The sequence below is a fragment of the Mesoplodon mirus genome, assembly GCF_964341445.2.
Source record: "Mesoplodon mirus genome assembly, chromosome: 8".
Classification (NCBI taxonomy): domain Eukaryota; kingdom Metazoa; phylum Chordata; class Mammalia; order Artiodactyla; family Ziphiidae; genus Mesoplodon; species Mesoplodon mirus.
In genome coordinates, this window is record NC_138984.1 from 64,884,265 (window position 1) to 64,899,092 (window position 14,828).

General features: G+C 34.4%; 1 protein-coding gene across 1 annotated transcript in view; it reads left to right on the top strand.

Annotated features, from left to right (window-relative positions):
* ACVR2A (activin A receptor type 2A) overlaps positions 1 to 14,828 on the top strand; it is an 88,027-nt gene that overhangs the window by 47,310 nt on the left and 25,889 nt on the right. Inside the window, exons 2-4 of the mRNA XM_082630261.1 lie at positions 4,042 to 4,249; positions 7,901 to 8,010; positions 8,208 to 8,362. Of these exons, the coding sequence (XP_082486387.1) occupies positions 4,042 to 4,249; positions 7,901 to 8,010; positions 8,208 to 8,362 (473 nt within the window). The remainder of the gene's footprint in view (positions 1 to 4,041; positions 4,250 to 7,900; positions 8,011 to 8,207; positions 8,363 to 14,828) is intronic.

Here is a 14,828-nt window from a genome sequence, read left to right on the forward strand (position 1 = left end):
CATATTAACTATTTGGAATTACTTTGATAGAATAAACCTATGGTAGAAATTTAAAGTTTCAGAAAATTTTAAATTGGGAGATGCTCTTAAAAACTAGTAAATATAGGTAACTTTTGTCATCCTTTTTAGAACTACACCTTTAAAGTCACTATGTGAGCTTAACATAAAAATACATGTAACTTGGTTTATTTTTATAATAATCATGTTATTATATTTAGTGGTCAGTTGGAGACGTGATGGATAGAGACTGATTACCCAATCAGCTTGAGGAGGGGGGGTGGCAAGATTGTCAGTTTTCCCCATTAAGCAGTTTTCTTTCTATCTATGGATAATATCAATCAAGTGATAGTCTAGATCTAGAAAATCATCTGAAATCTTAACTTACCATTAAATATTAAGAAGTAGGGCTTCCCTGGTGGCACAGTGGTTGAGCGTCTGCCTGCCAATGCAGGGGACACGGGTTTGTGCCCCGGTCCGGGAAGATCCCACATGCCACGGAGCGGCTGGACCCGTGAGCCATGGCCGCTGAGCCTGCGCGTCTGGAGCCTGTGCTCCACAACGGCAGAGGCCACAACAGTGAGAGGCCCACGTACCGCAAAAGAAAAAAAAAATATATATATATGTATATATATATATTAAGAAGTATTAAAAGAAATAAAGAAAATAGTCATTTGTTTATCTTTTTTCAAGTCCAGAGGTGGCAAAGAAAAGATACTGATGTTTTCCCCTCTCCTTCTATACTAATTTCAAAACCCTTTACCTCAAAATCTTTCTCAGTTACATGGCTCCTGGCAGCCACTCTTAATTGATTAGAATTGACGCCAAAGATAAAACCTATTTGGCATTTTTGTTATAGGCAATGTTCTTTTTTGGGAGGTCAGTTTTATTTAGTTCAAGTGTTGTTCCTGTGCTTCAATGGAGTCTTCTTTTGGAAATTAAAAATAATTAATAGTGGTTTTTAACATGAATTACGCAAGTGATAGTTCACAGAAGACTCCTCCTCAACAAACAAAACAAACAAAAGGCAGGTTAGCTAGACTGTGGGAATTAGGATGTTGTTTCAAGAGGTAGCTGACCAGGACTTCCCTGGCGGTCCAGTGGTTAAGACTTCACCTTCCAATGCAGGGAGTGTGGGTTCGATCCCTGGTCAGGGAGCTAAGATCCCACATGCCTCGCGGCCAAAAAACCAAAACTTAAAACAGGAGCAATATTGTAACAAATTCAATAAAGACTTTAAAAATGGTCCACATCAAAAAAAAAAAAATCTTAAAAAAAATAAGAGGTAGCTGACCACACAGCCTGTGGGCCAAATCCAGCCTGTGAACTAAGAATGATATTTACATTTTTAAATGGTTGGAAAAAAAATCAAAAAAAAATAGTATTTTGTGACATGTAAAAATTACATGAAATTTAATTTTCACTCTCTGTAAATAAAGTTTTATTCGAATGTAACAATGCTCATTCATTTACTGTCCTCTGGATGCTTTTGTGCTACAGTGGCAGAATTGAGTAGTTGTGAAAGAGACCATATGGCCTGCAAAAGCTAAAATATTTACTCTCTGGCCCTTTGCAGAAAAAAGTTTGCCATCCCCTGTTTTGAGATAACATGGGCAGAGTATGATTGCTTTGTGGTTATTTAGTAAAGGAGGAAACTTAATTTGCTGTTATTTTCAACAGGTTTCTGAAAAGGAATAATTTACAAAATGGCTACTGTTTATATGCAGATGAATAGTAGTAGCAGCCCTTCTTTTATAAAATACAATGGACATAGAGTTACCAGCCATAGTTTACATGTCCGCTCACACTATTATTTCTTCTGTAGTTGAGGAGTCCACAGCACCATTACTGCCACAGATTTTATCAGCTTATAATTATATCTCTGTGCTAGAGCATTGTAGAGCAGCAGTTCTCAAACTTTTTGGTCTCAGAACTTCTTTAGACTTACCCCAGAGAGTTTTTATATGCTTTGTATCTGTAAGTATTCATCATATTAGAAATTAAGGCAGAAAATTAAAATATATTTATTTAGAAGTGACAATAAATCCATTATATGTTAACAAAAGAATAGATTTTTATGAAAACTATTTTCCAAGACAACAAAAAAATTAGTGAAATTGTTACAGATCTCTTTATAATTGTTTTAGTAGAAGACAACTGGATTCTTATATCTGTTTTTTCTACTCAATTTGTTGTGATACAACAATCCATTGTATTGTTTTGATATGAAGGAAATTTGGCCATACACAGATATATAGTTAGAAAAGTGAGGAATATTTTAATCCTTTTTTAAGGTAATTGTGGATTATTAGTGATATTGAATATCTTTTTATGTAGTATTTCCCATTCATATCTGTTTGATAAAGCATCTCTTTGAATCTCTTGCTCAGTTTTTAGAAGTTGGGTAGTATGTTTTCATATTGTTGAGTTGTGAGAGGTCTTTATATTTTCTGAATATCAGTTATTTTTAAGGTATATAATTTGCAAGTATTTGCTCCCAGTCTGAAATTTTTTCCTTAACTTTCAAAGAGAAGTTTCAATTTTAATGAAGTTCAACTTACCAGTTTTTTCTTTTGTAGCTCATGTGTTTTGTGTTCTAAGAAATCCTTCATAATTTAGGGTCACCAGATTTTTCATTTTTTTCTAGAAATTTTATAGTTTTAGGTTTTATTTTGAGTTTGTGATGTGTTTAGAGTTAATTTTTGTATATAGCATGAGCTATGAGTTGATATGAGTTGAGGTTCTTTGTTTTGCATATAGATGTCCAATTGTTCCAGCGTCAGTTGTTGACTTTCTCTGCTAAATGCATTGGTACCTTCGCTGTGTATCAACTGACCATATGTGTTTGGGTCTATTTCTGGATTCTCTGTCCTGTCCTGTAGGTTCATGTGTCTGTCTTTTCACTAAGACCACACTGTCTTGATTGCCGAAGCTTTAGTAAAAGTCTTAAAAACAAGTAATATGGGGAGTTCCCTGGCGGTCCAGTGGTTAGGATTCGGCGCTTTCATTGCCATGGCCCAGGTTCAATGCCTGAGTGGGGAACTAAGATCTCACAAGCCACGCAGTGCAGCCAACGAAAAAACAAACAGTATGAATTCTGTTTTGTACATCTTTTTCAGAATTATTTTGGGTATTCCAGTTCCCTTGCTTTTCCATGTAAGACAAGAGATAGTTTCTTAAAAGTTAGTTACAGTGTGGAATCTGAAACCACTAATGAACTTTTTGTCCTCTGTAATGTTAAAATCTACTTGGCTATCTTGAATTTTGTATGGATTTTTTGCCCATGAGTGTTTTTCAAACGTCATGCATAATTCACTTGGAAAATATTGGTTCTCTGAATTATATAGACCTTCTAAATATTGGCACATCTCATTATTCTGTATTTAAAAGTCACATTTGTTAATATCACCACTCATCAGAAATTCTTTAAGTATTGGGAAGGTGTCAGGCTAATGGTGGTGGTAAATACAAATTTTCCAAAATTCTTATTTTTGCTTGAAAACTCATATTTTATTATTGGCAGTGCATACTGTCAGGTGTTTTTCTTGATGTAACAGGTTTACTTGGTTCATTTTGGGAACATTTCTGCCAAATAGTCGTCTGAATAGCCTTGGTTGGTTTAGTTCACAACTCAATCATGCAAGGGCCTTTTCTGAGGGCAGTCATTGTACTTCAGTGTGTAGTAGCAGTGCTTTTGGTTAGTTCCCATTTTGTCACACAGAATATTGAGAAGAAGTCTACTCAAGGGTCAAGATTTTTTTAAAAATTAACAATTGTACTGCTTTCCATCAAGGACATTCTTAAGTGAAACTGGCCTTTTACAGAGAAACCCTGTGATATATGTGGTTGCTTTCTATTATTATGTTTATTATACTTAAAGTACAGAGATTGACCTGGAAACCTGAACCCAATGTTATAACACTAGTAAGGCAGTAAATTATTGACATTTCAGGAAGATTTGAAGTTTCATGTACTGGGAGACGAGACGATCTGTTTAGGAACAAATACAGTTATATTAAAAGTTGTCGTTTTATTATCTTATAGGTGCTATACTTGGTAGATCAGAAACTCAGGAGTGTATTTTCTATAATGCTAATTGGGAAAGAGATAGAACCAATAGAACTGGTGTTGAATCCTGTTATGGTGACAAAGATAAACGGCGGCATTGTTTTGCTACCTGGAAGAATATTTCTGGTTCCATTGAAATAGTGAAGCAAGGTTGTTGGCTGGATGATATCAACTGCTATGACAGGTAAGAACACATTTTATTTTTTTATGATAGTGTTGAATAATTTTCATTTCCTCCATTCCCCCCCCCCCATTTTTTTAAAAGGAGAAAGATCAATGCATGGATTTTCACTGTTTCTTTTTTAAGATGGGATTATGAAGACCATTATAACATGTTGTAATGACAAGATATGTATTTTAAAGTAAAAAAATAAATATAGCATGTTTATGTTTTATCTTCAATATACTTTGAATAATCTATCAAGTGGTGAGAACTTTAGATAAGAAACATTTCTTTCCATATGTTGTAGGGCTATAGGTTTTTTTTAAACACCAATTTTAAGGAAAAAGGATTTTAAAAATTGCTTTAAGAGAGAATATATCTGTTGAAAATCTATCCTGAAGGAGAATAAAGCTTAATCATTTTAGTTTCCCTCTTTATGTATCTGGAAGAAATTGATCTCACTACATTTCCTTGCAGAGTAGGCCTTTGTTCTTTATCCCAAGAGACATTTTAACTTGACATTCAGAATTACATCAGAACTAACACAATCCTCATAGAAAGCTACATTTTATTTAAAAAACCTTGTTTAAATTGTTTTATTCTGTTGGAAATAAAATATAGTGGATATGTCATTGACTGCCTGTGATCTTTCTGCAAGGTGTCCCTAGATGTTTGGCCGATCACTTAAACTGCCTGGGCCACAGGATTTTCACTGAGGGTGGGTGCTGATGACTGCAGAAGGTACAGAATCCTAGATAACCAGACTTTTTGGAGCCAGATAACTAATACAGTCACGGAACTCTAGCTACATCCTGATCCACTTTCAGGGGCTTTAATAGATTACCACGAATCTGTGGTTGATTGGACATATGTGATTAATAATAAAATGTGTTGAATAAACTCATGAAAATTGAATTAGCTCCACTTTTGGTGAAAATTAAAATGGTCATTTAGGTATATAGTATTTAGGATATACATCTATATATATGAATTTTCTGGGGAGTATTACTCTGTAATTATACATTTTAGCTGTATTTCTGATTATTAGCTTCTTTATTAACAGAGGTGATCATTAAGTGATATTTGCTGTTATGAAAGAGTAAGTAGAGCCACTAGGGAAACAGTATAGATGTTCCTCAAAAAATTAAAAATAGCAGTGATATAGCAGTTCCACTTTTGGGTATATATACAAAGGAAATGAAAACACTAACTTGAAAAGATATATGCACCTCCACGTTTATTGCAGCATTATTCACAATATCCAAGATGTGGAAACAACCTAAGTGTCTGTCAATGGATGAATGGGTAAAGAAAATATGGTCTATGTATACAATGAACTGTTTCTCAGCCATAAAAAAGAAGAACATCTTGCCATTTGCAACAACACTGATGACCTTGAGGGCATTATGCTAAGTGAAATAAATCAGACAGAGAAAGACAAATACCATATGATCTCACTAGTATGTGGAATCTTTAAAAAAAAAGAAAAGAACCCATATATATAGAGAACCGTTGGTGGTTGCCAGAGGCTGGGGGTGAGGGGTGGGCAAATGGGTGAAGGGAGTCAAAAGGGTATGAATTTTCAGTTATAAAACAAATAGGTCCTGGGGATATAATGGGGGATGTGATGTAATGGTGACTATAGTTAATAATACTGTATTGTATATTTGAAAGTTGCTAAGGAACTTAGCAACTTTTAAGTAAATCTTAAAAATTCTCTTCACAAGAAAAAAAATTTTTAACTATGTGTGGTGATGAGATGTTAACTAGACTTACTGTGGTGATCATTTCACAATATATGCAAATATCCAATCACTAGATTGTACACCTGAAACTAATATAATGTTATAGCAAATTATATCTCAATTTATAAAAAAAGAAAAGTTGAAGAAGTTGGGGAAAAAATGAGGTTTGGAGGTCATCTTTATTCAAAACTGTCTATTAATTAGTTGAAATCAGGGATCCCTGTTCTTTTTATTGTAAAATGCTACTGTGCTTCTCACCTAAAACCAGTATTACTGGAGATTAAACTTTGCTAGATAATGTGAGTGAGTTGTTCAGTGCAAATGCCTGCTCTTACAGTGATAATTACTACATCAGCTTTGTTTCTAGGGGTTAAATGCCAATTTAAAAGTATGTGAATTTCTGCTTTTATGTTCTGAATTTGATTAAAAAACAAATATTAAAGGTAGTAACATAAATAAGAGAAAGGAAAAGAAGATTCAAGAAATGTCGAAGTGTGGAGGAAAAGACAGTGGTAAAAAGAATGAAATTGAATGGTGAAAAGTATTGATAATTTACTTCAGTTAACTAGGCTAGGTATTTAATCACGTTAACCTATGATTTGATTCATGATTTTAAATATTAAATTTTAAATTTGTAAATTTTTCTTTATAAATTGTTAGAAATTTAGCTTTCATTTGTCCTTTAACTTTCTACTAAATAGACATTGGTATAGATTTTATTTCAAAGTTTGATTTTATTAAAATTGCCTTCTCCCTGAAACTTCTTGAGCTTTTCACTTTAGAGTTAAATTCAACCTTATTATTCTAACAGCCATTATAAAAGTTCACAGTTTATTTGTAATGTGTCTTTAAATCTACCTGATGTTATTAGCCATATTTAAATATCTGATTTTAAAAACTAGGTATAGCTAATTTTTTAGTGGTTGATTAGGATTTAATCTAGGTGCTAAATCCCTATCTTTTCAGTAACTCAGGTCCTATGTAGAAGGCTGCCTCCCCCTACCCCTTAAGTCAACCCACCTCCAGTCAGTTTTTTGAGTTACTAGGGCCTGTATGTTTGTTGTTACATATTGTTCTTGTTACTTATCCTTAACCCTGTTCATTGTGTTCAGGGAATTTAAATCTGCTACAAAAATGGCTTAATTCCCAAGCCTGGTTTAGGTCTCTGATGATGAAATATGTTCTGCCACACATTATTTTGTGCCTGTGTATTTATATGTATGTATAGGCATATAGGTATGTACTTATATGTGTACACACACATACAGTTTTTTTTATATATAGTGTTCAGTTTTTGTATTCATAAAATGGGAAAGCCATATTTCCTGTGAGTAAAAGCACTCTTAGACCAAATTTCTTCATTGGCTTTATGTTCCTCTTCAGGCTTCTCTACTAATTAAATAAACAATTTAAAAAGATGGTTGCCGGGCTTCCCTGGTGGCGCAGTGGTTGAGAGTCCACCTGCTGATGCAGGGGACACGGGTTCGTGCCCCAGTCCGGGAAGATCCCACATGCCGCGGAGCGGCTGGGCCCGTGAGCCATGGCCGCTGAGCCTGCGCGTTCGGAGCCTGTGCTCCGCAACGGTAGAGGCCGCAGCAGTGAGAGGCCCGCGTACCGCAAAAAAAAAAAAAAAAAGATGGATGCCTTAGATTGATCATTAAAAACCAAATTAAAGAAATGGTTTCAAGGAGCCAATCTGATTGTTATAAAATCAGCTGTTGATTTATTTTTCTGATGAGATTTAATAATAGGATTCAAGGAACATTTTTTACTTTTAAGAATTGATTATTGAATATTAATAAAAATCTCAAAGTTGACTATAAATGACTTGTTCATTATTTTATCTCTGAGAACTTTAGAAAAACACCTATTGTAGATTCAGAGTAATAATGTTGATTTTAATTATTTCTCCTCTTTTTGTTTATAGGACTGATTGTATAGAAAAAAAAGATAGCCCTGAAGTATATTTTTGTTGCTGTGAGGGCAATATGTGTAATGAAAGGTTTTCTTATTTTCCGGAGATGGAAGTCACACAGCGTAAGTTCACAGGGAAAATGCATATGTCTGTTCAACTAGTAGATCGAAAACAAAGCATATTTGTGTTGATGGAATAATTTACTCCCATCTTCTCCTACTCTTTATTTTTTCTCCTAAAATTTGACACTATAATAAATATTTATTGTGAAATTTTGTCGACCAAATCTGAGTGGTTTTCTTCCTCCTCTTTTCCACAGCTACTTCGAATCCAGTTACACCAAAGCCACCCTATTACAACATCTTGCTCTATTCTTTGGTGCCACTTATGCTAATTGCGGGGATTGTCATTTGTGCATTTTGGGTGTACAGGCATCATAAGATGGCTTATCCTCCTGTGCTTGTTCCAACTCAAGTAAGTTATTGTCTTGTACTTTGTGTTGTTTTAGATTTTACATTTTAAAGAAATATTACTGTGGTGAAACCACAGTAGATTGTTACAAATCATTTTCCTTTGGAGTTAATTTTTGAATATTTATTGTCATGGGAACTATAGCTAATTTTGCAAACTTATTAATTTGCTGTGTCCTAAGTTTAAGGGTTGAAGTGGAGTAGAATAAAGAGTATTCCCATTCCTGTTCTTTGGAGAGTTTTACTGTCATTATAGTACTTTAAAATGTGGGATATACTCTGCTGTCTTTCTTGAGAAGTAATTGATGATAGAGAAGTGATATCGTAGCCCTTTCTTTCCCTTCTATTTTCTCCTCCACTCCTAAGTTTTTGTGTCTTTTTCAAAACTACTTGCCAAAAAATCCTTTTAACCGTGGTGAGGGACCCAGTAAGGTAACCAAGAATGTGGGATAGAGAAGTTTCACAAAGGCAACAAGAGGATATATCTATAAAATTGTTGTTCTAGGGAAGAGGAGCAACAGTTCTCATCATGTGTTGTTTGTAGTTCCAAGTATATATATTTTTATTTGCAGCATATCAAATGTGTACTGAAGTCTGAAAACTTTTTTAATGCCCTTGATTCTCCCTCCCTCGACACCGAATATATCTGAAAATATAGGTGTGGTGGGTAGGTAGTCAGAATAAATTCATGAAGTTTTCCTCACTCTCTATCATGTGGACAGTTGGAGCTGATTCAGTGCTTTACAAGGACTTTTAATATAAGTAGTTATTATTCTACAGGCAGAGGAAACATGATAACTTCTGGTTTAATTGCTTGAGATGTCTTTAAACTCGAGTTTGTGTTTCTTTTGACTCTTAAGATCAGATTACCTCAGCCTTCTGGATCTCTTGGTTTAACTTTGTTTCTCTAATACCACTAGGATTAATGGTTAAAACTTGGTAGAAGAAAATGATAAAGTCTTATAATTTAATGACCAAAACAACTTCTTCACTTTAAGCTTTATTTACATAACATATTCCTTTCTCAGTGCTTGAAGCAATCTGTTGGCATTAGATCATTGATCCCTGTAATCTTTGTAGGATGGGTATATGGAGAAATAAGTCCAAAGGTAAAACTCCTCATTTAGTAAATTAGGTAAACACACTATTTTGTACAGCTGAAATATTTTAACTTTTAACATTAGTAGATAACTTGTAGATTTGTTAAAAATCACTTTAAGAAGTACTTTAAAATTTTAAAAATTTAGTGCCTAATAAATATATGTAGTTTACTCCAAAATGTCCATAGAATACACTTTACTTTCTGTTGGTGGTAACTATTTTTTATTTAATATCTACATTTAACAGAATGAGTATTTACTGTTGGTGACATGCATTGATTTGTGAAGCTGTCTCTTTCAGTAACCTAAGAGCAGTTGCCTTTATTAGGATCACCAGCAGAAATAAATGTGGGAGCTAACTTCCTTCTAAACCTCCAATTTGAATGTAATCATATCAATTCAGAAGTCTGTGATGCTGGTTCAAAAGGAGAGTTATGACAAATGCAAATTAAATTTGGCACATAAAATATATTGATAGGGGGTTTTAGGAAGCTCCATTTTACTTACTTTGATGGTGGGTACAACAAATATTTGTGCAAAGACTATTTTAAATGTATTTGTGCAGATTGTAATGACCTAAATAGTGATGCCACCTTGGGCTTATATAATTCTATTTTCAAAAATGATTATTTCCTGTACATGATTTTTCAAAGTAGTCAGTTTGCTTCATAGAGATCTACTTTTTTTGTTTTGTTTTCTTATATTGTCTCTAATTAGTGACTAAATTGTTGTGAATTTAACACAAAAGAAAAGAAAAGAAAAAAAAAGAGTATTTAAGTGCCTAAATTTGCCCTGGATTTGTGATATGATAGAAACAAACTGGAAACTACATTTAAAAACAAATTTGTTAAATTTCTTAATAGAACTTTAAAAATAATAATATAATCCTATAGATAACATTTATATAAAATATTGGTGAAAAAGTGTGGTTGGACATTTTAAAGGGCTGAATATCATATATTTGAGGCCACTTTATTTAGAAATGCTAATTAATTCAAGGGTTTGGATTTTTAAAAAGGAAAGATGGATTATTATTCATAAATAAGAACTAGGAATGTTCAATGAGTATCCATTTCTGTGGGTTTTAGATATTTGTTGCAATGGTTAATGTTATTGTACACATTTATTTAGTGTTTGTGTTGTTCTCTAGTGAATTTGCATGAATTGTATGAATTACTGAAAAATAAGGAATGAACTTAAAAAGGTTTTGTGAAGGAATGACCTGGAGTGGTCAGGCTTTGTTATGAAAAATTTAAGACATGCCTGACTTTATGCTTTCCTTCTGTCATAAACTGTGTTGTGGAAAAGGAGCATTGTCATCAATGTGGAACTTCATATATGTCATCTTTCATTGTTTCAAACGGTATAGAGTCATGCTGTAAGTCTCATTTTTGGTGAGAGGTTTATGCAGACTACTTCTGCAAGATTACTTAGTGGCCATCTTGTTACAAAACGCTCAGTTTTATTTCTGCTTCAAAAAAATGATTGATAATTGTATCAAGCATTAATTGAACATTTACAGTGTACTAGAGTACTGGTAAGTTACATAGATGTATTAATATATATATAAAAAATATACAAAAAATACATAAAAATTTCCCCATGATTTCCAAGTTGTGACCAGTATGTAAGGATCATCTTTGGAATTTGTTAAGAAATACAAATTCCTGGACTACGCCCCTGAAAGTATGGAATGGGGCCTGGGATATTATGATTCTAATAAGTTTTCCAGGCAGTTCTGGTGACCAGCTAGGTGTGGAAAGGACTGATCTGATTTTACCTCACAGGGTTGTTTATGTAGTGTTATAATCCCTATTTTATAGATAAAGAAATTGAGACATAGCAAAGCTCACAAGTATCAGAGCTGGAATCTGAACTAAGACTCTCTGACACTAAAGCTTTGCTCTTACTGCTTATGCTGTTCTGCCTCTCTTTTTTCAGAAAGCAGATGCTTTTGCTGTTTCAGATAATTCAGTAAACATCCCTGCCATTTCAAAATCATTCTATTAGTGAATTTATTTTCCTATTTTGGGATGTTGAGTAGTTTGACTACTAAAGTGAGCAATAACATGATCACATTGTCTCACAGAGGACAGAAGGGGAAATAAACAAGTCATCTGTTTTCCATTAAAAATTTTTTAGCACACATTTTATTTTTTTATTTTTTATTTTTTATTTTTGCGGTACTTGGGCCTCTCACTGTTGTGGCCTCTCCCGTTGTGGAGCACAGGCTCCGGACGCGCAGGCTCAGCGGCCATGGCTCACGGGCCCAGCCGCTCTGTGGCACGTGGGATCTTCCCGGACCGGGGTACGAACCCGTGTTCCCTGCATCGGCAGGCGGACTCTCAACCACTGCGCCACCAGGGAAGCCCTAGCACACACTTTAGAATAGGGTTTATGAACATGGATTGGGTTGCAGGTAAAGATTCTTGTGCTTCGGAGTTGATAGTGCCAATGCCCTAGCTATTCAAGGCTTTTTTGAGGAACAGGAGAAGTCGGTAGGGGAAACATACTACACATTTGAAGTCTTAAGGTGTCTTCTGCATTTCACCCCATATTCATGTCCCCATATTCAAAGTTTAATTTCAAGACCAGTTAGGAAAAGATCTTACATTCTTGTTGTGCATTTCTGCAACAATCTTCCTTCTAATTTCTTCACTTTTAGACAATGACATAAAATTTGTCATTCTCTTTTCTTAGGGAGACTTTTTCTTAAAGCGTTGGCTAAAGGCTGGTGATAGCTTATTGATGGATCATTCCTACAATAAGAACTATATTTGAAGAGAATTTACAGTGATTCTCAGCAGAACAAGCTAACGTTACATATACTGTGCTCATTCATTGGTCTGATCTCAGTCTTTTATTCTCTTTGTGGGTAAAAGATCAGTCTTACGGGGTATTCTGGAGGACTAAGACATATCTACATACATATCTTAATAAGCTGGTTCTGGCAGTTAAATGGTAGGATTCTTTACTTCTAAGACATCAAGTTCAAAGTTTCTTCTGGTTTTGTTAGTATTTTGAAGAAGTGATACAGGGTATATACGTGCTTTAAAATCTGGTCTTTAATTACGGTTCTAATTTATTTTAAAATAAAAAATATTCTAAAATACATCTATCATAGTTAGAGACATAGAAAAAAGTAATTGTGCTTTTTTTTTTTTAAGAAATAAACCATTCTTCTTTCTTTATAACCTGTAACTACTATGTTTCTAACATTTTTTCATGTTATCACTGTCTTCCCCTTATCCTGGGTGAAAGCCTTGGAGACAGCAACTTTTCTTATTCTTAGCCCTGTTATTTATGAACTCCAGTACCTTTTCATCCTTTCTGATCCTGTGGTTTTCAGGACATTATTACGCTGGAGGCTGAGATTATTTTTGTAGTCTCGTAGTTGGTCTTCTTGTTTCCAGTTCTCTCTCTCCATCTATACTATTGCTATACAGTAACATTTTACATGTCTGATTATGTTACTTCCGTGCTTAAAAATATTTGAGGGCTCTTAGTGATCCAACAGCAAGAATACAAAGTTTGGAACATGACATGTTGTCTTCCATACTTTGTCTACCTTTTGATTCTTTTCTTCCATTACACCATAAGCCATCCATCATATGTATCTAGAATGGTATTAGTTACGTGCCATCCTTGAAAGAATTGAGAAAATAGTGCTCACGTCAGTTTCTCTCTTTTGTGGTTCAGATGAAATAACTTAGGTTGAGAAAGGTTCTGGCCATTTGTGAGCATGTTCCATTATCATACTTTATTATAAGCTCCTTAAAGACAAGGTATGTATTGTAATCACTGCTGTATCTCATGCAGTGTTTGTATGTAATAACCATTCTGTAAGTGATGAATTGCTGAATTGGTTCATTTAGTGTTAGTATAAGATGGTAATGCAGTATACCCAGGAATTGTTTAATAAACATTTTATGTGCTTTAGGACTTTATTTCTTGGGGGCAAAATAAATTGAAGTATTTCAGGCTTTTTTTTTTTTTCCCTCGGTACGCGAGCCTCTCACTGTTGTGGCCTCTCCCGTTGCGGAGCACAGGCTCCGGACGCGCAGGCTCAGCGGCCATGGCTCACGGGCCTAGCCGCTCTGCGGCATGTGGGATCTTCCCGGACCGGGGCACGAATCCATGTCCCCTGCATCGGCAGGCGGACTCTCAACCACTGTGCCACCAGGGAAGCCCTATTTCAGGCTTTTATAAGAGAATGCCGTTATTCGACTGGTTCTGTAATCACAGGTGTGAAGCATCCTGTTAATTTGCATTACCTGGGTCATCTTTTCTTTTGCCTATCCTGAAACTGTCTTTCTGTATGTAGGTAGATGCTCTTACAATCTCCAGTAAGTAAATTGAATGCAAACTGGTTTTTCTAGTACCAGTGAGTCACGAATATGAGGGAATTGATGCATTGACTCTATTAAGAAGTCTTAATTGTGGTTAATGTGGTTTCAGTGAAACTGTTTGCATTGCTTTCATAACCATATATAAGCTTAAGTTTCCTTCTTATAAAATCTATATTTGTGTTGATAAAAAATACCACTCGATAAGAAAATGCAGTTTAGGGTTAGAAATTACCTACCTTTAACAAGGTATGAAGTTAGTTTCTTGTTAATTTTTGAAGGCTATATAATAGCACTAAAGTATTGCAGCATTAATACTTTTTAAATGACATCAATCTCTTCAGTCCTGACATAACATTTCATGACATTTTGTCTAGATTTTGGTCTGACTAAAGGCTTTCAGATGTGTGGAATATTGAGTTGTGCATACAAAACAATGCTGTTGACCTTAATATTAAAGTAATAATAGGTTGTCATTTCACGGTATGTCAGATTACTATCCACTGAGAAACCAAGCCATCTGTGACAATGCTTTGTAGTATTTTCCTGTTGAACATGAGTTTATATATGTACCCATTTAAAATTAATAAGATACTAAAGGGGTAGCATAACATTATTCAGCCAAGTCAGTTTAGGAGAGTGTGCTGCTTCCTTATTTGGAGAAGATGCAGGGAGAAGTTTACTGAGTTTTATTGAATATTTAATATGTTAGTATTAAGTTATACTTACAAAATAAATATTACATCTGTAGAAGCACATCTTGAAATAAGTTGATTGCTGAATGGCTGGAGTTTAAGAACACATCTCTCTCTCTCACTTTCTCTTCCATTTAAAAATTAACTACAAATGCTTGCTTGTTATAGGAAGACAAATTATACAGAAAGAAGTATGTCCAAAAAAAGGAGAGAATCATTTGTTCTTCCTCTTTTTCCTTTATCATTTTCCTGAAATAACCAGTTTTAACAGGTTGATGTGTATCTTTTGACATCTTTCTCTAATCTCATTTGAGTATATATATTTTTCT